This window comes from Squalius cephalus (assembly GCF_949319135.1).
Source record: "Squalius cephalus genome assembly, chromosome: 3".
Taxonomy (NCBI): Eukaryota; Metazoa; Chordata; class Actinopteri; order Cypriniformes; family Leuciscidae; genus Squalius; species Squalius cephalus.
The window spans coordinates 19,188,808-19,216,700 of record NC_137124.1 but is presented as its reverse complement, the minus strand read 5'-3'; the positions used below and the strand labels follow the sequence as shown (position 1 = coordinate 19,216,700).

General features: G+C 37.3%; 2 protein-coding genes across 2 annotated transcripts in view; one reads left to right on the top strand and one right to left on the bottom strand.

Moving 5' to 3' along the window:
- Positions 1–351: 351 nt before the first annotated feature.
- copb1 (COPI coat complex subunit beta 1) lies at positions 352–15,018 on the bottom strand. The gene is made up of 22 exons (XM_079865302.1): positions 14,911–15,018; positions 13,848–13,997; positions 13,119–13,348; positions 12,848–13,017; positions 12,644–12,758; positions 12,446–12,538; positions 9,029–9,166; positions 8,816–8,935; positions 8,619–8,726; positions 6,942–7,088; positions 6,602–6,747; positions 6,321–6,417; positions 4,252–4,412; positions 4,053–4,173; positions 3,718–3,945; positions 3,444–3,623; positions 2,484–2,628; positions 2,278–2,397; positions 2,030–2,175; positions 1,846–1,935; positions 762–917; positions 352–523 (listed from the first exon to the last, which is right to left on the bottom strand). The coding sequence occupies exons 2-22, from the start codon at positions 13,936–13,938 to the stop codon at positions 464–466; spliced, it is 2,862 nt and encodes a 953-aa protein (XP_079721428.1). The 5' UTR covers positions 13,939–13,997; positions 14,911–15,018; the 3' UTR covers positions 352–463.
- A 1,413-nt stretch (positions 15,019–16,431) lies between these two features.
- Positions 16,432–27,893, top strand: part of pde3b (phosphodiesterase 3B) — a 54,270-nt gene continuing 42,808 nt past the window's right edge. Inside the window, exon 1 of the mRNA XM_079867484.1 lies at positions 16,432–18,817. Within this exon, the coding sequence (XP_079723610.1) occupies positions 17,924–18,817 (894 nt within the window). The 5' untranslated portion in view covers positions 16,432–17,923. The remainder of the gene's footprint in view (positions 18,818–27,893) is intronic.

Below are 27,893 nucleotides of genomic sequence, written 5' to 3'. Positions count from 1 at the left end.
TCCAAGTCATCTAAGAGGCAGGAGACCATAACAAATTCTCAAGATTCCAGAAGATTCTTCAAGAGAACACATCCTTTGTTTTGTCAACTGTAGTTTGAGGGCAGTACTGTTCTTATACTTACATAAAAGGGTCATTGTAACACTATTCGTTTAACAAGAGAATAAATACGCTTTTGTGGTATATGGTGTGCAATGTTTATTGAAACATGATTACAGATGAACAGGGTCAATCCCTTTTAGAGCAGTTAAGAATCGTGTTGGTAGAAAATGTCAAAATAATCCCCTTCAGACATATTTTATGGGATTGAAGAGCTTAGAGCTTGGCCACAAAGCACTGCATGTGTACGGCAGTCTGGAGGGACACAAACAAGCGATAGCGGGAAAAAAAGACAAGACGTAGGATAACCGTAACGCTTTTTAGTCGAATCTCGCCCTTTGACTCGATGGCCTCAGTCGTTGAAATTTACGAGTGAGACTTCTTCTGAGAGAGGTTGATCTTGTCACCCAGACTCAAAGCCATACCCTATTGAAAAAACAAACAAAGAGGAGTTATCAATCATGCAGTAAAACATCACATTGGGAGATTCAAAAAACATACAAAGGCACATCAGGATACTAAAAGAAGTTACTAAATCCATTACTGAAATTATAAAACATTATCCACGCCTGTAGGCACAAAAATGCTAATCCAGCATTTAGTATTTACTATAAAGATCCCAGTGCCTTTTAATTAAAACGGTGAAAAGAGTAAAAAACATCACCTGGCTTTTGGCTCGGATGCGAATATGTCCATTGACTGGGGCATCAGGTCCCATGTGGATTGGCTTTTCGATGCTTACGTTTGCAAGGGCATCCTCTCCAAATATAGAGCGAGCATACAGATTTGCTGCCATGAAGCCACAGATACCAGACAGGGCCTGAGTTACAAAAGGAAAACATGAGATATGAATGTAAATGTGTTATTAAATCATAGAGTGGTTTACTCAGTGCTGGGTAGCAACTGATTACATGTAATCGGAATTTTGTAATAAGATTCCAAATGCACTTGTAATTAGATTATATTACATTTTAAAATACTCGTAATAGGACTACATTACTTTATTTATTGATTACATGTTATTCTCACAATGGCAGTAAATTATTCATAATTCATTGATTGTCTCAATTACTTTTTGTTTTACATTTTCCTTTCTAAAAAAGCCTACTGCTGTATATATACGTTCAGAAGGTCTTCCAGGTTTGTGGAATTGCACACACAGACCAGCCACGAGTCATGAGCCGATCACTGAAAACTGAGACTCGCGCAGCAGATCACTGGATTTACAGAAATCATTTGACTTTTAAGAAGAGGTTTCTCAACATTGCATATCTAATCAGCTCTTGACGAACACATTTATTATTTGAATTATCACTCAGTGAGTCATTTCACCGTGGTCTTTGGAAGACTTTAGTATTTCAAACAAATTAAAATTTACAGATTCACTTCATTTCATACTTTTCATTAAACTCAGTTTAATTCAGCTCCATCACAAACCCCAGTCTGGGAAACCCTGACGTAATGTAATTTTTTAATGCACTTCATGTTGTAGATAAAGCATGGAAATTCTTTTAGTAACTTACATGGTAAAATATGATTCTATTCAAATTAATGTGATAAACAAGTTAGGTGAAAAGTAATCTCAAAGTAATCAAAAAGTAGTCAGATTATATGACCTTAAATGTGTAATGTAATGGATTGTGTTACTAACTAAAACTGTCATGTAATTTGGAATCAGTAACCGACTACAAATTGTAAGTAATCTGCCCAGCAGTGCGTTTACTGTTCTCATCAAGTGAGTATTGTACCTTCTCTGGGGTCAAGCACTTCATGTTGGTGGACCCAAGAATGTGTTGGAGATACTCGGTCAGATCTGTGATGTTGGTGTTGACGGTAACCTGTGTGGAAACAAAACAGAACAAATTCCAGCAAGCAGAAAGGAGATTAACGTAGCAGTTATCCACAAAGAATTCATCAGTCCCCCGGACTTGCCTTATTTTCCCACTCAAATTCAGCCCACATCTGTCTGAACTCAGCATCTGTGCAGGAGGCCGGCTGAATGTAGTCCATGATGTCAATGTGAATGTCGCTGAGAACTACGCAATTTCTGTCACTGGCTGCTCCTGATACATCATATACTGCAAAATATGTGTTTTGGATTATTGAAGTGATTCCAGGTCCTAACTCAACAACAAAATAATACAAGTATAAATAAGGATATCTACATATAGTCCACAAACCTATGTTTCCAAATATGATGCCATTCTCTGTGGAGGCCACTTTCACATTAGCTTTGATGTTGGCAAAGTCGTGAGGAGCCAATGTGAGAGGAGATGGTTTCTCAACCAATTTAAGATCACCTGGAGTTTGAGGAATATATTCAGTAAAACATACACCAAAAACACACTAACCAATTATTTTTATGGATGAAAGGAACAACTTGTACCAAGTGTTGCCAGCTCCAAGGTACAGTTCTGTAGGGTGTCGCTAGTCTGGTTAACAACCAGGACATCCAGGACGATGTCATACTGATTGACATGAACATAAGCTTCTGCGTACACTGGATCTGAGAAACCAGTCAATTGGGTGACCTGGAAGAAAACACAAGATGGTTCAGTCAAGGACATGGTTTTCAACCACAGGGCCAGGGTCCAATAGGGGGCCTCAAGATAACCTAAAATGATTTAAAACGAGACAAAACAACAAGTTCATATTTTAACTCACTAGCTCAACAGCATTTTTTCCCTACCGCCCTGGATATATGGTAGCCTAAGTTTAAAATTGCCATGTCTGGACCTGGAAAAGTCATGTAAATTCATGTTACATAGAGTTGGATCATTGAAGAACATTCAGCTTTTAAAACTTCTGGAATTAGAAAAGGTATTTATTTTAATTAGAATTATTTTAGTTACTTCTTAAAAAAAAATCTATGGACACTCCTAGTTTCTGTACATTTAAAATAAGCATCAAAAACAAAACTTACAGCTGATGTACTAGAGCAAAGCTATTAGCCTATACGGGGAGGGGGACTTCAAATATTGCTGAGGTCTTGGAGTCAAAAAGGTTGAGAACCACTAGTCATGGTAATCTAACTGATAAACAAATGCACAAAAAATATAAAAGCTATTTATACATTGTAATGAAAAAGATCAAAACCGGCAATTCAAGTGCTTTGCTGAAGTATGGAACTACTATATTGTGAGATGCTGTAAATGGACGGAACATTCTTAAGGCTCCTGCCTGATGTGACATTTTAGTGTTAAAATTCCCATCAGATGAACCAACATGCCCTCTGGTGGTAAAAGATGACAAACTACAAACATAAACAACCTTTTCAATTTTGTCACTATAATAAAAATACGACTTGTACAGATTCAAAAAGATACAAATAAAATCCTCCAAATACCTTATTAAGTTTAGAAGCCAGAGGGTCTGCGGCTTCTTTCCTCTGAGTATTGCCCATCGCGGCCAGCAGACTGAGTTGGAATTGATCTTCTTTGGACGCCATCTCGCTCTTAGCGGTCAGCTGCATGAAGGAGATCGGATCATCCGCCTGAACAGTCACGTTACGCTTCTCAGACTCTTTCTGATAAAACAAGAACAACAACATAATTCAACATCATGGTCACAAATGATGATCTTTTAATCTATAAGACATTATCCAAAATTATACCATATACCTTCTGAGACAGTTTCTCTTCCTCCAGTCTGACAGTGAGCATATGGGACAGGGATCTGCGGCACTCTTTGTTAAAGATGTCGTTCATGAGGGGCGAGCATTCGGACAGGACTTTAAGGCACAGCGAGATCCGTTCCACGTCATCATCGGTGATGGGCTTCTTGGGTAGCGACGACTTGCCCAGATGGAGCACAGTGGCCATGAACAGCATGGCCTCTGCCACAAAGGACTAAAAACAGCAAAATAACATTTATTCTACCACAATTAGACACATGAATAATTAAATTGACAGTTTAGTCACTGTTCATGGAATGAGGAGTTTTAAAATTAATTTACATTTTGTCTTTTTTTGTCCTCGGCAAGGGCAACATAGCGCAGGGCCACTTTGGTGAGGGTGGTGGCCAATGAGGCAGCAACGTAAAAGTCTCCATCCATCAGGAAACCCCTTAGAGGAGGCCTACAGAATAAAGGGACATTTTAGAGATGTAATACGGAGGACTATCTCCATAACGTATCAGTAAGGGGAGAGAATCACCTGTCCTCTTCCTTCTTGGATGGCCTGCTGCTACTCAGGGCGCTCTGAGTGACGTAGGTGCCCATTTCTGTCACCAGCTTAGGAGCTGGAGTTGCAGTCATCTCCTCCTCAGGTTTCACCTCTCCAGACTCCTTCTTCAATTCATTCTCCACGATTGGTATCTGAATAAGAAAGAAGACATAATATAAAACAATTTAATGTTTGAAAGCACTATAAGGTGTAGAGACATTTATAGAGGATGTTAATTGCAATTTTGCTAATCTTTAAATAGTCAGCCGTATCTCAGTTTTAGATGTATATTGTGCACTGTATCATTCACACTATTGTTTTCTGTAAAACTGCATATTTTAATAAATAACTATTATAACTATATTAATATAGTAGTAGAAGAATTGTTATATTCAGGGTCTCACAGTTTCTGACCAATTCATTTTTTTTGTTTAACTTTAACTATTCCAGTCACTTGTAATGACTGAATAAGGATTTTAAAAGATACTTTTAGAGCAATCACACTCAAGATAATAGTTTCTATCCAGAGTTTAATAGCGCTCACAACGCGGATCATAGATCATATCCGGACTAGAGTAAGCGCGTTTCAAATTATGGACATATTTACTCCAGTGCTCTAAACATGAACCAGCACTGTGTATGCGCACATATTTAATCACGTCTTCTTCAATTTAAATATATGTGCAAATATGGACACTGATACAGCCATACGTTTGATGATAAACGTGATGACACGATTAATTATTCTGATACACAGAAGACAATGACGCAGACCGAAAATTCACAGAACAATGGACAATAAAGTAACTATGCCAGTATGCCTTTATTCTTTCTGTGTTGAACTGACACGTGTAGTTTGTTCAGAGACTGTAGTGCTCGTAAATATAATGAAAATATGATTAGACCTTTTAAATGTTATTCCGTGTTCTTCTGATGAGTTTGAGTTGTCATATAGGGTTATATTTTTAAAATGCATCAAGGTGCCCCCAACTCTGTTTTTGTGGGGGGGTTTGTCCGTGATCATATTTTAATATTGATGTGTCTGTATAATGAGTGTGTTGTAAGTCTGTTATATAAGTTGCTGTTTCCCCTTTTTCCCACTCTCAGCTCTCCCATTTTTCCACAGCTTTCCACACCCATTTCTTGAGACTTTTTCAAACACTTAGGTGTGAACGACCAGGCTAAAACAGGGGGGTTTCATGACACTTTAGCCGCTTTCCGACCGGAGGAACCTTTTCACAGTTCCTAGAACTATTGGCTAAAGTACCCGTATGTTCCTGCGGTGCGAACACGCCGACTAGGAACGACTTTAGTTCTAGGAACTCCATTTGGAGGAACTAATTTAGCTCCTACTTCAGAGTAGGGTCTAAACCAGCACTATAGGAACTACCCGTGACGTTAGTGTACGCTGATGACCGAATGCACGCAAAACACCAGCACCTGCCATTTTTAAAACAGCTATATGTAAACACACAGATTATAGCCTATATATTTACTCAAGAAACTAGATACAAACATGGAAAACAGTGATAGATGGGCCTCTAAACCTTTATGCTGAAGAGAAAATCCAACGCAACTTTGAGGGGACCAAGTCAAACATGATTATGTAACGTTATTTCTGCTCAGCTAGCAACACTGGACATCAACCACACGGCATAGGCAAATAACTTTTTTTTTCATATATTGTGTACTTTCTATAACAATTCTATCTAATAACATGTTAAACAGTACTGTTAGACAGATCGCTAACTAATGAACAGAGAATGCGAGCATTGTTTGCTCTGGCGTTCTCAGCGGCGTCAAAATAAAGGTGCGTCGCTCCGTCAAAATAAAAGTCGCCGTGCTTGCCTCACTCCCTTACCCCTCCTGCCAGTTCCTATGGCCACTTGGCCAGTGCGAACGCAAACAGCAAAACCGAGTTTGGGGGAAGAGTAGTTCATAGAACTGTTTAGAAGTGGACAGTTCCTATAACTAAGTTCCTGTAACTACTTGGTTGGAAAGCGGCTTTTAATGACAAGCTCTGGATGTGACAAAGCGATTCAAATCGATGTACTACAGACCTCTCCCAAAGATCTACGGACTTCTGTCATGACACTCTGGATGTCCTCTTTAGTACTGCAATATTCACCCAAAATCCACAGAGCTCCTCTGTAAATCCTGCAACACAAAAGTCCTTTTTAAAAATCACTGTAATGTATCAGAATCCATTTTACAACACTAAACAGGACAAAGTACTATCAAGCGGTCTAGAATAATACACCAATTAAGTTTTCATATACAGATGATTTATGCAATTGGATTTATCGAACTTCTAAGAAAGCAGTTAAAAAGCATCTCTTACTTGACCGTCTTGATGGCGTGGAAAACCTCCAGCATCTTCTCAATGATGAGAGGTCTAAGGTTGTCAAACCTCTGAATCGCCTCACGCACAAACTCCAGCACATCGGCTGCGGCCGCCTCATTAGTGTCACTCAGGAATTCCATCAGCTGTGGCCACACAAAACACAAGAAGTGAATTTAAGAGTAAAGATGAGAAAAGGGATAGATGTTTTAACAGTAAAAGCTAAATAGTCCACCGATCTAGTGAAGTGTGTAACTTCAATTTCTTTGCAAGTAAAGAATATTTTGAAATAGTTTAACTGTAAAAAAAAGCATTCTGAGTGTTCAGTCAGTAGACGTACCACAGGGATGACATTGGCTGCCATGTCAGGGAAGCGCACGCTACACGAGTGGAGAGTGCGAACAAGCAGCTGCCTGTACTTGTCTGTGTCTTCATGCTCTGTCACATTGTTGGTTTTGATGACTTCTTTCTTTAGCACTATAACCAGCTGCAGAAAAAGAACAATTCAGGCATTTTGCTTGAATAGGACAGTGCAATTAGTTAATAGTAATTATTTGTCATCGTATAAAATACTTTAATTTTGTTCATTGTATCTTCTTGATCTTATTTCTCCATATAAAGAGAGTAAATGGGGAATGGGATCCAGGATGTCAAGTGACAAACTCAGAAAAAAAGCACTAATAAAGTAATAGAATGGCAAATTATGGAGCTTTTACACTAGATTTTGAGTATGCGAAATTGCTTTGGACAATGCAATAAACGAGATATGATGTCACAAACCTGCAGCTTTACAGTTTGTGTATTTTTAATTTAGCTAAGAGGTCACGTCATGGCGTATCGTTCTATTGGTCAAATCTACATGTGATGCAAACCAAACTTGTCCACTAAACTTGAACTTGAGAACGCAACAAAATGCGAAACTTCTTTGCATGAGCTTGTGTTTCCGGTCTCCTGCTAGTGTCAATGGAATGAAAAGTGGTGTGACCACCCCTTAACCCTTTAAAACCGGATGTGTCGTCGACGACACAGCCAACCAAGCTGTATTCATGTCACTGTAACTCTTCAACTGTTTGCACTATCAAAATAATTCAAATAGTTCCTGAAAGTAGACATCAAGCGCTTTTCGCCAATATACGGCTTATTACGGTAATGCCATGCTTTCTGTCTGCAAATGACAGCAGCGCGGGGTGGAAGGATTTGAACAGAGAGATACGACGCGCGGCAGGTTAGAGTGTTTTGGATTGCATAAAATAATAAAAGAAACGAACAAATACATGGCGAAAGAAGTGTTAGACAGCAGAAAGGGGGATTGGGATGATTTTTAATGAAATTTGGGAGGCGGATGGCCATTACTCTTTCACGTATCTAAGCATGTAGTGCGTGCATGTGTATGTGCGCGTGCCTATGAATGCGTGCATTTGTATATGTGTGCGTGTATGACAAAAAGCGTCCTAAATGAAAACTGTGCAACCCAATGTCACAAAAAAGACTTGTATATATGTATTATAGTTCATTTTTCAACTTTAAAGTGTTAGTTTCTTTCGTTCATGATTTTTTTCTGTTTTTTTCTAAATAAAAATCAGTAAATTCATTCTCGTTTTTTTATTTTTGTCTATTTAAATTCTATTTACAAACTCACCACACACAATAATGGTCAATAACTGTAATTTGTTGAAAGCTTATCTTTTTCTGAAAAAGATGACACCTTGCACATGAAGATAGCACATTGTTTTAGAATTTTACAGTCAAAAAATCAAGTTATGTGAAAAACACCTATTTTAGCTTCAGGTTCTAAAGGGTTAAGTCATACAGACTACTTTTATAGTGCTTTTACGGTTCTTTTTGGACATTTACAGTCCCTGTTCACTTTCATTACATGGAAAAGAGTGGCCAATACATTCTTCAACATTTCTCATTTTGTGTTCCACTTAAGAAAATAAGTCATACAGGATTGAAACGACATGAATAAATGACAATCCTGATGATCTATCCCTTTAAATGGCATGTTGTCACACACCTCCTCTACATTGCGGGATGACACCAAGTCCAAGGCCAGCTGTAGGGTCTTCTTGCGGACCTCAAGATCGGGAGTTGTCAAAACCCTCAGAATATCCATCACAAGGTCCTACGAGCAGAACAAAGCAGCAAACGTCCTGTTACTGGTCTCATTTGTGGAACGAATGGCTCCAAAAGAGGTGATGAACTCATGTGTACCTGCAGCACACGCTCATGTGTGGGGTGTTCCTTCAGCTCAATCAGCCGGTCCAGAACAATGAGTTTCACGTTGTTGTCACTCTCTTTAATGATCAGATCAATGTAGCACTGAGCAGCAGCCTGAAACAAAGAACATTCAACCAATGTCATTCCACTATTTTCCACCATGCAGAAAACGTATATATGGGAACAACCCTGGTGTTACACTGGTACCTTGATGGCGGTGGGAGCGCTGGACAGAGTAACCAGAGTTCCAGCTGCTTCATATTTTACAGCAGGACTGGATGACTGCAGCAGGTTGTATATACAACGGATGAAACGAGCTCTCTCTGAGGGGTTGGCATGGCAGACCTAAACAAATGTAGAGATATAAAATAGACACAGTGAGAAGACCCTTTTCTATAATCTAGACCAGTGATTCCCAACCCATGTATCCTGGCATACTAGTGGTTATATTAAAAGTAGTAATCACATTTAATGTAATTACTACTATTAATATAATATCGAGTTTTAAAATGCAACTTGAAGCAATGCATGTTGTGCAATTTTGTTATTTTTAGTGCTTAGTGGAGAGCCGTGGGATTTTTTACTTATCAAAACTGTGCCGTGGCCAAAAAAAAAAAGAGGTTGGGAAACACTGATCTAGACCACCTGATAATATGCAGTGTGCATAAACAGCATAATGCTGAAGAGCTCAGCATTTAATTAATTAAGCATGAGGAATAACTGTGCTGTTGATGACAGCAGTTCTGTAAAAGAGTAGTTTATCAGTAAATGTGGATTATAGCACAAAAATTGTATGGACCACCTTCATTGTGATTTTGTCCCTTTAGAGCAGGGGTGGGCAAACTACGGCCCGCGGGCCACATACGGCCCGTTAGGCTGTTTAATCCGGCCCGCTGAGTATTTAAAAATTGTCTTAAGATCGCATTAATTTAGCCTTTTTCTTGCAATACTTTGCGTTATATATATATATATTGCGCTGCATATATTTGACAATCGGAATATCAGATATTGCATGCCATAGCTAACAAATGTAAAAAAGGAAAAATTAACGTTACATAAAAGCAGATCATTCATTCAGCGCTGTTGTGGCTGCGGTGCGTGCGTCACGTAACAAGCACGCGTCACCATGGAAACCAAACAGACAGCGACTTAAGCGCATAGACTTGTTGCACGTTAATGTTTTTTCCTTTTTTGGAAACTCACAGAGAAAAAAATGTTTGTTAACCGCGTGCACACCTTAGTTTTTCCTTTTCCTTTCCTTTTTTTCATTAAATGTTCTGATCTGCCTTTGCTTTTTATGTTTTATTTTATTATTCTTAAAACAAATTTGTATATTCGTTTATTTCGTTTTTTTCCACAAATGTATGACTTTTGGAAGTGCAAATTGCCATGCAGTTTTAATAAAGTTGAATTAACATAACAAATTTACTTTTAGGCCCATTAAATAATAATAAGGATAAACAATATTTAAAAAGTATAGGCTATAATTATCTAACATCTGACTAATTAAAAATTAACATCAAGACATAACATGCTAAATGGGGGATATCTAGCATAAAAAAATGTATTGTCAGAATATCGTCTCTCAGTTGTTGAATTTCGCGCAGACGTTGCCACAACATAAATGTCTGTTTGCTCAGCCCGATCTCATGAAAGTGCGAATACCACGAATTGTATTTGTAGTGCTTATGATACGCAGTTTTCGCGTGCATATGATACGCACTTTATGGCGTGTAATAGGCACGCACTCCGCACCCCTAATCCTAACCAAGGGGTTTACAGTGCATATCATATGCACGCAAAAAAACATTTTTGGCATATAAATGGCAGAGAAATAAAATTAGTGGTATAGATACGCACTTTCAGAGATAGTGCTTCATAATCTGCTACTGGGCCGGCCCTCTGTCAAATTTTAAAACCCAGTGTGGCCCTTGAGCCAAAAAGTTTGCCCACCCCTGCTTTAGAGCTTAACAGCCCATTGTCACCATGAACTGTTGTTACACATAAAAACCATTCATATTCTTTTTAAAAAATACAGCTTTAGGACGACATGAGGGTTAGTAAAAAACGCATTGATATTCATGATGTATTCTTTCACCCTTATTCATGCGTTTAAGAAGCCAATAGTTACATAAAAAAAGCAGTGCTGAGAATTTAAGGCTGCAAAATTTTACCACTATATGGTAATTGAAAGTTTTGAATTCTCAACACAATTCAGTCATGAAAAGTTCACCATTTTAAATTCCAAGCAAAGCTTATATTAAATTTAATACAGTAATTTTAATAGCACTTAATTGAAACATATTTATAGTTATATCACTGAGACAATAATGACGAAACAACTCAAAAAACACCTGATAAAATTGGAATAATTAATTCACCGAAGAGGCTTAATTGTGTGAGAACAATAGAAAAACATTTGACCCCTAATGCCCAGCATTTCATTTTTGCTACGCCTACAAAAATGGTCTCAAAATTATTTACGTTCAAAATGTCAAGGCATGTAAGCCTTTACCCATCACTAGACATTTACAAATATTAGAAAATATTACATATCAAATACTTATTTTGTAAATAGATCAATGTGTTTTAATACTGTTAAAATGAACATTTTGTGTAACTGTTGTAGTGATCAATATTAGAGTGTCAGCAACTGTTTTTTGATGTTTTTACCCATATTTAAAGAAAGTTCAATATTTAATTGCTTTATATGTACAAAGCAATTCTGCTACGCTGGGTCTCTGTGGGTTAAACAAGAATTACTTTAAAGGGGGGGTGAAATGCTATTTCATGCATACTGAGTTTTTTACACTGGTAAAGAGTTGGATTCCCATGCTAAACATGGACAAAGTTTCAAAAACTAAGTTGTACGTTTGAAGGAGTATTTTTGTTCCAAAAATACTCCTTCCGGTTTGTCACAAGTTTCGGAAAGTTTTTTTCGAGTATGGCTCTGTCTTACGTAAGATAGAGCGGAATTTCCTTATATGGGTCCTAAGGGCACTTCTCCGGTAAGATCGCGGGCGCGCGCGCACTCGCAGACCAGAGAAAGAGAGCGAAAGCAGTTCACCATCAAAGCGCCCTGCCCGGCTTTTGGGAAGTCAATGTCACCAAAGAAGTGTGTTTTTGGTTGCCAGGGCAAGACAACCCTGCACAGATTCCCAAAGAACCCAGCGTTAAGGAACCCGTGGATGGAGTTTGTTTTCCTGAGCATAAACGGAGTTGTGTAAGACTGTTGTTCCCTGCATTTCGACGATGATTGTTTTATAAACAAAGCCCATATCAACGGATTTGCAGATCGTCTAATGCTTAAGGATCGAGCAGTCACAATGATAACGCGGTCGTGCGTTGGAACGGTGAGTAAAACTGTTGAACAAATGTCTCTGTGTGTTGTTAGCTCGGCGGGTAAGCACAGCTAAGCTTCGCCCACACGGCCCGCCCCCAGCCGCTCGTTTTTTTCCGGAAAGACTCGGTACACCCTATCTTTCAATTAAAAATATAATAAAACAAAAGACTTTTTGGAGATATGAAGGATGCAATATTACTCTATAGGTACTCAAGATTAACAGGAGATTGAGTGAAAATGAGCATTTCACCCCCCCTTTAAGATATGAATAGACACCTCACCTTATAAATTAGTTCCACAATGACGAGCTGTAGAATGTCTCCGAAAGTATGCACCTGATCAATACATGTGCTTAGGTAGTCCAGAGCTCTATCCTGCAAAAATGTATTAAAAGAACAGCTCATGAAGCTTCATGAGATTCATTCTTGTAACAAAAATAATATAAAATAATAATTATTGTTATTAATCAGACTGTGTACCTGATCTGCATGAATCAGCATCATAAAAGCATTTCTCTTGCAGCTTGCATCTTTCTCATTTACAAGAAAATCATGAATCAGCTCAGGAGCATCTGGGATCAAATGCTCAAAATTCCTAAAAAAAATTAAAAAATAAAAATAAATCATGAAAATGGTCTCTGATGTTTGTCTCTCACTTGTGCACACAAAGATCCATCAACACACCTGTAGATAGTGTAGATGGCCAGGACTGCATTGCGTCGTACGTAGCTGTGACGGTGTTCCAGACAGGCGCGAATCGCTGGCATAAGGGGCTCCAGCAGCTCAGATTCCTTCAGCTTGCACAGGAAGCGCAGTGTAGAGCCACGGATGAACTCATTGGGATGCTGGAGATCCTACAGATGCATAACACAGATGGCATATTTCAACAAAGAAATAGACACAATATACCCTCACAATAAGCAATACACATTATAACTCCATATTTCATGCCTACCTTCCTGTAGGCATCACAGACCAAGATCATCTCCTGAAGAAGTTTGCCATCAGGAGTAGTTTTGGGAACAATCTCCCAAAAAACTAGGAGTAGTTTCTTAATTGTGTGGTCCTGCAGAGGCAGCACAAACCGGATGATGGTCATTAACAGGCCTGGCAGTTTCTCTCCATTCAGGATCATGATGATGACCTTCTTCAAAGCCTCTGTCTTGGCTTTGATTTCTCCCTTTTCTGTTTTGACAAAAATAAAAGAGGAAAACTGTTATGGTGCGTTTTATCCCCCATTTACCACCTTTCAAAATGTTGGGGTCAAAACTTTTATTCAGCAAGGATGCATTTTCATTACATTGATCAAGAATGACATTCAATACTTTCACATTGTTCTAAATGATTTAGGTTTAAAATAAATGCTGTTCTTTTGAACTTTCTATTAATCATTCAAAGCATATTAGAACAATTTCGGAAGGATTGAACTAACAAAAACTAAAGAATGACACTAAAAACTAAAGAAATGGCTGCTGAAAAAATTAGCTTTGCCATCAAAGGAGTAAATTACATTTTAAAATATATAAAATGGAATATTATTGTTTTTAACTTGTAATAATATTTTGTAATATTATTGTTCTTACTGTATAAAAATCTCAATCAACCCCAAACTTTTAAAGCGATAGTGTGCATGAATGTTAATGAAAAAAGGGGTTAATATCAAATTACTACACACATATATTACCTAAATCAGCTTTTAAGCTGACTTCCGATGGTGGTTCAGAGTCATTGGTGACATTGATGAGGGTGTAACACACATTCTCCGCGGCTGTCATGATGTCAGCTCTTCTTCCCTTCACGAGACTCCACTCAGACAGAATGCCTATGAGGTTTCCTAAAACAAAGGTTATAAAATACATTAGTAAAAGTTCAAGTGAATAGTCATTTAATACCATAAACAAAAAAACGCCTTTGAAATGTAGTCTATAATGATGTGTGTAATGTAACAACTGTTGAAATAATGTATATTGTTTGGTACTTTTATACTTATTCATGTACATTAAGTGGCCTGAGCAATGGCTCAAACAAAAGAGCTATACAGATAAGCATTTTTAATAGAAGTAACTCAATTGCATGTCACAGCAGGACATGTAATGTGGTTCCCATGAAGGACTACCAGCATCATGTAGAATAAAACCCATTTTCTGTAAGACTGTTATAACTGGAGTCACCTTATGTAAGTGTACATAGTTTTAATCATATTTCTCTACGTTTTATATGTAAAACGTCTACCTCTTCTCACGTATCTTGCACTTCAAAGAACACCATGATACTAGGACGGTATACGTGCAACTAAGTTTCATAAAGCAGAGTCCAACTATACCTTCAACTAATGTCGACCGTGATTTTGGAGTCTATCTATCCTGTTAACAAGAATTTTTAAACAGGATCCTGTCAGAAGTCTCACGGTCTACGACAGCACTGGGATTCACTGAATTAGCAGCTAACGTTAGTTTGAAAACCCTGAGCCAGACGTGGCAAAAGGCCGATTTGTACCATGTTGTGCATGTATTATAAACACGAAACGTATTAATATTAGCACTTCTGTCTAATAACACAGTTAATGTTGTACAGTTATATTACTGATTGCGTGATCAATCGACATCAGTGCTGCAGTAGCAGCTAGCACGCTAACAGTCTGTGATAAAAACGAACACAGACAACCGGTGATTATTGTCTGTGGCTTAAAATAACAACAAATTAGATTTTTATTAATGTGCTTTCTTGTTGAGCTGTTCATTTATTACCTTTCAAATAGGTCTCAGGTCTGTCTCTTCTGTATGCGCATCCGTGTCTGGAGAGATTCCGATCCTTCCGAGTGACGTGGAACCTGACTGACTTGGCCACATCAATACTACAGCGAGCTAGAAGGATCACACTACACGGTTACGCAAACGCGAAAGTCAGCGATTACGTTCGTGGCTGTGGTGTGTGTCTGTTTGAGGTTATGATCTACTGGTTTATACTGGAATGGTATTCTTAATTTGCCTACGTTGTGTTTGTCAAGATGTGTAAGGAAAAAACAAAACCTAATATTTGTTGCGAAAATGTTCGATAGTATAAGCTTTTTGTATTCGATGATCTGAGGGTTATTATATTTTTTTTAAATTAGAAAAAAATAAAAATAAAAGTAAACTGAAATAAAATAATCTATCAAAAAATAAACTTGTTTTATTTTACTTATGCCAAGGCAACATTTCAATTTGATTTATCTTGATGTACTAAAATAGCTAAAACTAAAACAGAAAAAAATACCCTAAAAAAAACTGTAGACAAAAACACACACATTTTTTTATACAAACTTTATTTAAAATTAAAATGGAATATATAAAAACAAAAAGTAATTCAAAATAGTCATAAAAACTGTAAAAGCGTCTCAATGATACTAAAACAATACTGGTATGAAACGGTAATGGCTAATAAACATAGGCTACATTTATAAAATATTCTGTCTCTTCTGTCTCTATTTATTCAGTCTCTTGGCCAAAAGACAGGCCTGACAAATATTTAAATATTCTCTCATTGTTTTAACAATTAGAATAATATTGGAATATTAAATGTTAGGCCATATATATTTACATTTACAATGTAACATTATTATATTTTTTATTACTTTACTTTCTGCCAGTTTACAGACATTTTGTTTAACCCTAAAACACAATACAATGCGCAATTCAAAATAGGCCTACTTGAATAATCAATATGGAAAATTCCTTCATATCAACATTTGAGTCTTTACAGACTTTTTTTTTAAGAGTGCATACATTTGTTATGAATATCATGTCATAGCCTCATGCTGAACTGCTTTTTACCATAAAAACTGGGAAGATACATTAGATCTTCACATGAGAATCACTGGTGGTTTTATTGACCACTTACGCAGTTGGAATCATGGAAAAGCTCTTAAGATAGCTGTGGGGATTGCAGCGCAGAAGTGAAGTAAATGAGGTCAATTGTAATGCATTATGGAACCAGCATTAGTCTCCATCTTTTGAGATCATAATTGAACCATAATGCGAGAACCACAATTTCAAACCAATTTTCCAGCCAAAATGCATGAATTGTTCTTGCTCGTCAATATGGAATAAATATATTACTTTTTCATAAACTCATATCTGGATCTTTTTACAAACGTGAGTCATTTTAAGAACATTAAACAAACCATTCCTTGTGTTCACGCTTTAAGGGAAAGACTCTTCACAATACAACTCCTTTTTACCTGAAGCATTGGTATTGTAGGAACTTTTTTTTTTTTTTTCTTTAGGAAATAGAAAAAGAGGTTGACTGAACAAATACAAAAGGATCATGAGGCCATTTATGTCGCCCTCCCCCCATTTCTAGATTTTAATCGTATAATCTTAAGGTCAGTTCTGTCTTGCAAAAGTAAAAAGCTTCAGTATTAACAATGAATGTTGCTACAGTTGTTTGACCGAACTAAAAATAACACCCCGAAAGGGATAAGGTAATGTATATGTTCTAACACATTCATGAATGTATACGGGGCTCTGTGGACTGATCCATTAGCAAGAAGGAATTTCTCTAAAAATATAAAAAGGTTTTGGCCAAAACGTTACAATATAATACATTTTAGCATTTATTAATATTTGTTAATGTAATTTAATAAAAATACAATCCTTCAATACATCATACAATCAATCAATCATGTTAGTTCATGTATTAACTATAATGTTAACAAATACAACTTTTTATTTTAAAAATGTATTAGTAAATGTTGAAATTAACATTAAGATTATCAAATAATGTAGAAGTTGGCCTAATATTGTTCATTCTCGTGCAGTAAACTAATGTTTAAAAATGAAACCTTATTATAAGGTCTCGCCATTATTTGTTATGTGGTTAATATCTTTGGTTGATATTTGGTGATATCATCTTTGGTTGATTTTGTTGCTCTTATAGAGCACATTGCAAAGAATGCAAAGGTAGCTAATTAGAGAGACTCAACCAAAATGATCATAAAATAATAATGATGTGGTTTGCTGTGTAAAACAGCATTTTAATATGGGGTTCCTGGGTTGGCTGAGGTTCTGGAACCCCCATTGGTAAGAAACAAGACAACTCAGCTGTAACATAATGTCTATGTTAGTGACCTCTTGTGGTGCTTATGCATTGAAACCATAAGGGCCTGTTGGTTCATGAACGGCGGAAAACGCGAATGGCAGAATACTCAATACTATTTACATTACTAAATACTGGCTTAGCTTAATTATATGCTAGAATCGTATAAGTATAAACAAACAATAAAGAAAATGAATGTGTAGCCTAGCCTATATATACCGTGACACGACTCAAAAGTAGGCTAATATAGGACACACTCACAACACAAGCTCCCGTGTTTTAGGTCTTCAGATAGGCAACTTTCTATATAATAGGCTATATGTTTATAAATTAGCCGTCTATAGTATTGTTTAAATATTGCAATAACGGTAGTAAATCTGAGTAAAAAAATGAAAAAATACAGACATAAATTGAAGGTGCGCGCGGTTTGGCTGCGCTGCAGAGAGCGCGCGCGTCTGTGTCTCGCGCTCTAGTCATTGTTACAAATTGTCGCACCTAGACGGCGACATAGAGCTCGAGTCTGCTAAAAAACAACAACATTTCAGCCTCTTTTCCTCCTGGCCAAAATGCCTGAGCACGTTTGAGTGACCATGGAGCGCGTTTGCCGTCATGTAGTGAAACGTTGACACACGGAGGATTTATTTCGAAGGAATGAAAGTTTAAAGAGCACGGAAGGAGGACAACATGGCTGTGCGGGAGGACGGAGAGGTTTTGCACAGTAAAATCAGACAGCACGATGGTGTTGTTGGCAATGCAAACAGCGCGGAGAGCTTCAGGAACGGCTATGTGAAGAGCTGCGTCACTCCGTTAAAACAAGACCATCCGAGGGGCTTTTTATTCAACGTCTGCAGGTTTTGCAACGAGGATATCCTCAAGTCCAAACTATTCCGCGGCTCGGCTCTCTACGTGGGAGCGCTGGCGGTTCTGGCGCTCTCCTGTTTCATTTCGAAGAGCTTTCAGAGTGAACACGGCGTCTCGGATCTGCGGACTTATCTCTTTGATTTCTCACAGTCCATCAGTCCTTTATTCAGCATCGGCTGCGCGTATTTCTTTCTGACCCTCTACCTGAGGCGGACGAAGAGGGAGAGCAGCAGATGTTGGCTTTTGTCCTTACCAGCATCATGCTACTTGGGGGATTTGATGGTCTTGCGCTTGTTGCAGTGGGGAGAGGAGCACCAGCAGATGCAGATGATGGGCAGGTTGCTGTTTGTGCTGGGCTGCGTGGGTCTGCTCACTCTCATCCCCACTCTCAAACTTAAGCACAGCGTCCTGATCCTGGTCTTCGCCAGCCTGGTGTGGCTGCTGTCCTTCACCAGCCTCGGCTGCCTGTCTCCGTCCCTCAGGCCGGTGCTGGCGTGTATAGCGGGGGTCTCCGGCTCTCTGCTGGCGCTTTGTTTTGATCACTATTACCCACCGAGGGAGACGGCCGGCAGGATTCCTAACACGGAGGAGAAAGTTCCCGTCATCAGACCCAGGAGAAGGTCCAGCTGTGTTTCTTTGGGAGAGACGTCCAGCAGTTATTATGGCAGTTGTAAGATGCCCCGCAGACCTTCCCTGCCATGTATATCGAGAGAACAGGTAGGGGCTGTTCATCAGCAGCAGCACACACTGATCAGTTGATGTGTACCTTACTATAACACACATCACACCTTTAAAACTCATCATCATGCTCCTGATACACTTCATCAAACTTCTGACATTTCAAATGGTCCCATACAATTATAGTCATACAAAAACTCACTCCTGAAACCCCATCACACTTCCCCAGAACAGGCTAATCAAACTCTTGTCCTACACAATCTCAACCCTGATATATACACGTCCATACAGTTTAAATCATGGATGTGATGGTATTAGTATTTTGGAGGCTATACACTGTTGTTTGGCCAGGTCTTAATGTTGTGTCAGTCACCTGTTGCCTATAGCTCCCAAATTTATTTAGGCTTGATTGTTTCACTGTGATGGATTGAGATTTGTTTTTCTCTCTTTGCTTTAACATTTAAAATTGTTTGGTATTTTAGAGTGACCATGATGTACATTTTGGGATGTTTCAAATGGATCAAAATTGTTTTTAGGCCTAGTTAAGTGAAGTCTTGTTGATCCAGTAGTCCAAAACAGGCTGTTTTATTTAAAATATTAACTCTGTTAAAATATTTGAATCCCTTTTTAACAAGTTACAAAAACGCATTTAGTGAAAATGTCTGTTTGAGTCATATTTCCTTATGGTCTCTTCTCAGTGCTGCAGTAAAGCGTTTACATTTACATTATTACAGCACTCTTATAATGCTGGTCAGAATGTTGTGTTCCTACTGAAGTGAAAAAAAAAACATGCACTATTAATTATTGATTCAAACACGTGAAAAGTGGGGTATCGCTTGTCCCAGTGTCTGTGCTGTAAATAGAGTATAGAGTTTTAAAAGTTTGCCATTGATTGACTCTTCTTTTGCATTCTAGTGCAAAGTTAAAAGTTTTAACAAAAGTATTTGGCTTATGTTATGTGTGTGTGTGACATAATGGAAAATGAGCAGACAGTTTTTTTTTTTTTTAGACGCATGCAATTTGTTATCTGCAAGTTCTACAAATATGGAAACTTTGTTAGTTCATTAAGTAGGATATGGTGCTTGCAGCTGTTTGAGTTTTGAAACATCAAGCTCACATTGCCCAAAAAGTCAGCCCTGGCCAAGGGTAAAGGGTCATGTTTAAACACTAAATTCAAGGTCATCAGACCTGTGTGGCTAAGTAAATATACTCTAACATTGTGCTGGGTTTTCATGTAGTCATCCTGACTTGTTTCTGCAGGCAGTATTTCAGTGAATTATAAAAACATAATGCAAGTAAATTTGGAATGAGCTTTGCATGTTTTCCACACTAATTATAAAGAGTTAAGTCCTTTCTCTACTTGCTTGCACATAAAGCCATTCACTTTGTGCTTCAAGTGATTGTGAGTGTGCTTTGAATGAGTGCACTGTTCCAGTCAGGCTCACGAATTGAGGTTTCAGTATGACCAGTTTCAGACTTTATTTTGACCTGTAAGCACCTGTTCTTACTGAGCAGCATCAGTTCTCTCTCGTGGGGATCTGTAAGGACACCTGGAAATAAAATATCAAAGTAGAATGAAAACGAATGGATTTTGCTAAGTTTACCTGTGTTTCCACTCCATTTTGTCCTAGTTTGAATTGCAAAAGTATTTAATTCTAACTTGTGTTGTTTGTGCTTATTCAATATTCATGTTCAATGTGCCATCATTACTAATGACAAATGTATTGAAAATTGATGGGACCTTTTCAGAATGCACAGAACAACAAATAATATTGAGTCATCAGGCCATTATATTTACACTATTAATGCTTTTTTTTTTTTTACACTAAAAAATGGCATCATTCTGTGCTTAATTTCAAGCCTTAAGCCAATCAAAAGGGAGCTGGAGAAGTGCATTTCGAAGCTGCACATTGAACACAGACATCTATGTGTGTGCTATTTTTTTTGATTGAAGTGTAGTTGTTTTACAGTGAATTTTAAATAGGTGTTTTTGTGCAACTTTTCTGTCTTTTTTTCAGTTTGAGTCATGATGTGACATTGAGACGCCGGTGTCTCAGTCTGAATCTCTGACTGTTTTTGATAGTTCTGCTCTTTTCCCTCTGTTCACTTGCACACGATCCCATTTAGATGGACCTCGTGAACAGCTTTTTATTCTTTTTTTTTCAAAATACTGCTTCAGCTTGATTTTAAGAAATGCATTTTATTAGTATTGCTATACTAGTTTATTTTATTAATTATCATTATATAATTTAACATTGTTATTAATAGTAATAAATGTTCAATTTATATGTCACAACTTTTAGTAGGTCTAGTAAATGATATAGATATTTTTATTTATATGTTTAAAAAAATTATATTGTACATACCTCAAAAGTGTGAGAGTGTAAGGTCATTATCAGTTGTGAAAAAACGTCACGGGCAATTTGAAGTAAACAGGGTTATCCTACTTCATGTTCTGTTAAATCCATTGCTATGCGAAAAAAGTGTAAACTAATGGACCTTTCTTTGTATTTTTTCTCCCACGACAATGTCGTGATGTGTGAATATTTTTTTCTCGGTTGTTCTGGTCAGTGCTGTGTCTCACGTATGGCCTCATGACTTTTTCACTTGCACAGAGTGAGAAACGGCTCCAGTTCTCTCTTCAAGCCACCTGTGACTCATTGCATTTTCAGCCCAATGTTCGTCACAGCCTGAGCTGTGTTTAGAACCCATGGCAGGATTATGGCTCTTTTAAGATAGACCACTATATGCGGTAGCCAGGCTGTTTGAAATGTTTATGTGGCTTGGATCTTTAAATCAGTTGATAATCATAACAAAGCCCAGTCACTTTTAACATAGCACATGGAGCAATGATTATATTGTGGAGATGTTGGGGGCCGAGGAGTGAACTATACCTCATTACTTTTTGTGTTGCACTTTCTGACAAAGGTAACTTTATAATTGAAGTTTAGCTGAAAGTAATACAGTTAGGTTACATTTTTTTTGTGTGTGTTTGTGTGTGTGTGCATTTTGACAAGCTGAAATCGTCATCTGTGAAAAATGTGACGGTTTCTAAACTAAACTAGGAAGCATATCAGTTGTTTGCAGATCAGGTGAAGATGTGTTTGTTTTATAGGAGTCACTGATTAGAAAGGATTTGTTTTTGTCAGGGTCTTTTTTTTTTTTGTTTTTTTTTTTTAAGGCCAAAAGAACTCTAGAAGTGCTGGTTAATTAGAATGTAATGAATCTTTGAGAAGCTTGTCGTTGCTGTCGGATGGAAACCTTTTATATCCAAAAACGCTACTTTTCAGGAAATGGAAAAAACACTATCCCCTGGTTTCACAGACAAGGCTTAAGCCTAGTCCCAGACTAAAATGCATGTTTGAGCTGTTTTAACTGAAAGCAACTTGCACTGACATATCTTAAAAAATGTCAGTGCCATTATTTATGTTCATATATATATATATATATATATATATATAAGAAAATGCTGTACTTTTTCAAACAACCGGTTCTTTATTTACTCTTGCATTGCAAACAAGGAGAGACCAAAATATATGGTGGCACTTCATATAGAGGCGGAATGGATGTAGTTACGAGGTTTAGTCACAAGCTCTTTTTAATACCTTTCATTTGTTAAATATTTGCAAAACCCACAGAAAGACATAAAGGGTGACCAGTAGTAATGATTAATGAAAAAAATAAAAATAGAGAACAAATTATGGAGATATGAGGTTTCCGCCCATCATCGACAATGTATTAACTTATGATAGGCACTTTTCTAACCTAGGCTTTAAAAAAAAAAAAATTATTCATTTTTTTTTTTTAAATGTGCTTTTATTCTGTTGGTGCATTTTTAGACTTTTAGTCAAGAAACTTCTTGTATTTTATCAGTTATCACCTAAGAATCTATCTATAAATGCAAGTCAATACTTAAATATGAAAACCAATAAGTTGCAAAAAGTGCAATACGCATGTTTTTCTTCATTGTAACATCTCAAAATGAGTTTTAAGCTGTATTATTGATTTAATGTGATTATTCAAATTTGTTTATCAAGAGTAAACAGTGGATGCATTGAAGATATCGATAAAATAAACTGCCTTTTTCTCACATTGTGGGATGTCAGTTGTCAGTTAATGTCAGACTGTATGTCAAGACGGTATGTACCAGGTCAAGACGCGTTATAAACGGACGCACGCAAGAAGTCTCGTCAGGAGTTTTATATCATCAAACTGTGACATGTTAAGTAATGTGAGCTGCATTTACATGTGGGATAGAAATGGAGCTAGAAAACAAAAACAATCTCTAGTGTTAATTTTGATTATAGCTTCTCTTGAAAAGAAAACAAAGACAATTGTGTGTGGAGCAAGTGGTGGTTTGTTGTTGTCATCAGAGAATGTCTAATAAGGGGAGAACTTCCACTCTCAGTAAACTTCCGGCTTCTGAACTGGTTGCAGTTCCACTCTGGTTCCATATGAGGGCGCTCATAGGACGAGTGCAGAATGAATGGAGGTCTATGGCACTATACCCCTCAAAATCCACTTTTCTCAGGATATAATTTTTTGTCTAGTAATTTGAGTGTTGTATTCGAAAGGAGATGCAAAGAAATTACACATTGCTGGCTGTTAGATTTTTTTTAGAGTCACTTATTTGCTTTAAAAAGTCTTTTAAAATGCCAATGACTTCATACACATCGTACGACCAGAGATACTGCTTTACGGCAATCCTTCAGTCACTTTGGTGCTTTCACGCTCTGCACTTTCTTTTCTCTCGAGGCATTGACAACACAGCTGACACAGGTAAATACACGTGCTAGAAGAGTTTTTGTTTTGTTTGTTTCTGGTCCCGCTTCGGATGCCACGATGCCATCAAGCGGTATCTCTGGTCGTAATCAGTCCTTCACTGACCAATCAGCGTTCATTAGCAGAATGCTAGCGTGTTATGGGCAACAACAACTCAACCTGTAAGAAATTGAAAGGACATAAGTTAGGGCTGACAAGCTGAGCCATATTGCATTAATTATCGCAGGCGATACATCCGCGATAATTAATGCGATATGGCTCAGCTTGTCAGTGAACTACGGCTCTGTGTAGTAAATGCCGCTCCATTTGTAAGCAGGTGATGGCGATTTACTACTAATCAAGGAACCGGCTTTACTGATGAGATGCGCAAAACAATGTCATGCGATATATCGCCCAGCCCTAACATAAGTACTCGTTCATTCAACTTTCGACCTATAACCCATGTTGAACTTGCAAAACCCACAATCAAATCTTGAGATTTCTCAACGGCAATCGGGTGAAAGAGACAAATTTAGCCATCTAGCTCCATAGACTCCCATTCATTTTGCACTCATGAGCGATCGCCCCCAGTGGAACTCTGATGGAATGGAACTACAACCAAAATTCGGTACAATAGGACTTAATAGGGAGTGGCCAGGCTCTCCGTAGACGGGCTCTGTTGTCATCTAACTAATTGCGTCATCAGGGTTGGCACTCCAATAGAGAGAGAGCACATTTAGGCCACGCCCTCACCGGGGGGAAAACAATCCAACCGTCTTAGACTTTGCATTGTCACCATTGTCAAAACGATCCCCATTCACACGGATCCGCGAAAACGACAAAAAGCCATGTATTCTGTGGCCAGGCCAGTAGATGGCAATGAAACACTATAGACTGAACACATAATACGCATGTGCATCGTCTTCAGAGATTCGCGTTTTTGCTGTTTACACGGAGATCGTTTTCAAAAACCTGCACTTTGAAACCCGTTTTTAAAAGTTTGCGTTTTAAGGCACCCAAAACGCCATTGTCATGTAAAGGAACAGCCAAAACGCATAAAAAGTTTTACGTTACGTTTTTAGTTGAAAACGGTATCGTGTAAACAGCCCCTAAGATCTGAAGAATCTTTTAGGAATCACAAATGTAGTCTCAGATGGCCAAATTATGGCCAAAATCATACTGTGTGAACCTGGCTTTAGTTATATGATGAAAGGCATGTTATGTGCATGTAGTCGTCAGTTATGTGCATGTTGAAATACAGTTCATGAAAATGGAGCATAACAACCATTGAAACGGGACTTGATTGGTATGCGTACGTAGATCAGCATCACCCTAAACACCATCATGAGAGGCATAACTGGTGTGGTCAGTCGGTCTTTTCTTACTTCCCGTTTACACCAAGAACGATAACTTAATTGATAAAGATATAGTTCTAAAAATCTGTTTAAATATAAAGATTAACAGAGTCCACACCACAACTAAAATGATAACAGTACAGAGGAATGATAATATTGTTATAGTTATCTTTTTAGTTATTGTTCTTTGTGTGAATGGGCCTTTAGTCCTTGAAAATTTGTAGTGCTGTACATTGTTCCTTATGTGGAAGAAACCGTCAACGACAAAGTGTAGTAAATGGGCTGCCTAATGTGAATGTTCTTGCTATAGTTCCTGTCTTAACCAGCTGAGCAAGGGTGCTTTTAGTTGAATTTGTTTGAACCATTGTGTAAGTGCAATTTTTATTTATTTATTATTATTATTGTATATCTCATTTAGTAGTTGACAGTACCTATCTAAACTGCTAGACCATGGCTCAGACTGTGTAAAATTATTCAGATATGAAATGTAGGCTAATTGTTATATGAACGCCTTTGCAAAGTTGTATGTAAATTGATGAATAGTGCTTATCTTTTTAAAGTCGTTGAAAACGGATACTACAGATAGAGGGTATTAAATCAGAATACATCAGATCACCATTGTTATATGCAAAGTCAAAATTTATGGCAGTTGTTGGCATATTATTGTCTGTATCTTTATAAAACATTGGTAATAAGTTCATTTCATATTCATATTAGTATTTCATCTTAAATAAACAACTAAGGATGAGGATATTTTTTTTGTGTGTTTATTTTGTAGAAGTCACGTTTCTGTAATTTTGTTTTTGTTACTATCAGAATGATTCAGAAAGCTTGAGACTGGAATGCAGTTTGGTCATTTGCTATTAGTGGCTCGTGTTGATATGGAAGCTGTGAAGTTGGCAGTTGTTTTTTGTCCCTGGGGGGTTTTGCCATATGGGTTTATAGAGAGTTTGGTGTATTTCGTGATGTTCGTGACCTCAAGAAAGGGGAGAGAATGAGCACAATCACTACTTGGCTCATAGCTATTTTCAGTTTTGCCAGCATCTGTGAGTTTTAATATATTGTGTTTAGGCAGGGTTTCGGCTAATCTTTTTCAACACAACAATAAATGAGGCCCCAGAAGGTTTAGACACACATAAGTAATGCTGAATTCACAAAAGGTTAAAATGCTGTCAAAAGGGCCTGTATCTTTCATACTCCACAAAAATCTGACCAATGTGAAATACAGTTTGTTTAACAGCTTACTGCTGATTGTGACAGTGTTTCCATTATTGTGCACTCTGGTGAGAAACTGCTGTTCTTGGTCATGCTGTTGTTTCTATTGGAATTGGAAATTAAAGGGAATTTCACTGTGAATGTTTTATATTCAAATTGTATCAGAAAGTATGAATACTAACCATTGTTTTATTATGGAATATCTTACTTTATTGCAAAAATATTATCAGTGTTGAAAACTGTTGTGCTGCTTAATATTTTTAGGGAATCCATGATACACTTCCATTTAAAAGTTCATAAAAAAATCATACTTTTATCAAACAAGGATGCATTAAATTGATTAAAGTGACAGGAAAGACATTTATAATGTTACAAAATATTTCTATTTCAAATAAATGCTGTTAACTCTCTATTCATCAAAGAATCCTTAAAAATGAAGCCTGGTAGTCCGCCAGGTAGCCCGCTTGTCTGAAGTTTAAAATCATTGGTTACCCGTAAGCCAATTACATAACGTTTGGTTATGACGCGTGTTATGCGCAGGCTCAGCCGCATCTAACTTCCACTGTAAACACATGTATGATGCGAAAACAAAACCATAGAGCGAAATACCGGAGTGAACATGGCTGTGAACGACTTTTGCAGATTATGTGAAGTAAATCTACGCATCCACGGTACAATCAGCGTCTACGTCACGGCTCTCAGCCCGCCCTCTGTTCGTTGATTGGCCGGCTGTTTTGAGGCCGGAGGAAAACGGGGAGATAGGTCGCTATCTCAGACTGAGTACAGAAGCGAACTGAAATTGAGCGGAAGTACGAAGTCTGACGTAGTCAGGCTATTAAAAATGTACACTGTTAGACATTTCAAGGGTTTTTTAAGTTACTGTAATTAAGATTTACAGTACCATTACCAATTGTGTAATACAGTGCATTACTGTAAAAACCAAGCTAATCAGTACACTACTGTAATCCATTTTTATTTGTACTTAAATATAAATTAGATTTCATAATTTTGATATAGAATTAATTTTATTTTTATCCTACATAAGTATACAAATCAATTAGACAAAAGTATTACAAAATACCATTTTTTTTATTTAAAACATTTCATATACATCACAAAATAAACAGTCTGCCAATGCTGGAAATGATGTGTGAAATTTTTACACATTAATGGGTGAGTTTAGGGACAATGTTTTTTGTGTTAATTTTAACTCATTCATTGTGTTAATGATTTTAACAGAGTAAATATGTCAGAAAGGTTAGTACAAAGATGTGTAAACGTGTTAAATGAACACATTATGTGATGTCCTTCACTGCACACATTGTTAAAAAACATACATAAAATCCTAAACAAAACGTTAGCATTTGACTAAATTAATGTAGAGTCATTGGTTGTTTGGCTTATACTATTATTATAATGAAATATCAACCATTACATTAATAAAACTGCAGAATATAAATACAATTTTAAGCAGTCAAAAAGGAAATGTCCAACACAGGACAAAACACAGTTCTTTACACAATACATGACACACAACCCCACCTTCAAAATAATTTCACTTATTTCCAAAAATGTATTGGATTCATGTACACTGGTGGCCAAAAGAAGTATTTAAGTGTTAATGTTTTTGAAAGAAGTCTCTTTGATGCTCAAGAAACATTTCTTATTATTATCAATGTCTGACTGTCCATCTTTTCCACAGCATAGTAGTAAAAGTCATCATCAAAATAATCTTTAAAAAGCCAACACAATGTTTTTGTCCACCTTTGCGAACTTCTGAATGC

Coding starts and splice junctions, on each gene's coding strand:
- copb1 (XM_079865302.1), bottom strand. CDS start 13,938: ATGACAGCCGCGGAGAATGTGTGTTACACCCTCATCAATGTCACCAAT. Junction 9,167..12,445: donor TTGTGGAACTAATTTATAAG/GTGAGGTGTCTA, acceptor ACATTTGTTTAG/GTCTGCCATGCCAACCCCTC. Junction 2,176..2,277: donor CATCATATTTGGAAACATAG/GTTTGTGGACTA, acceptor CATATTTTGCAG/TATATGATGTATCAGGAGCA.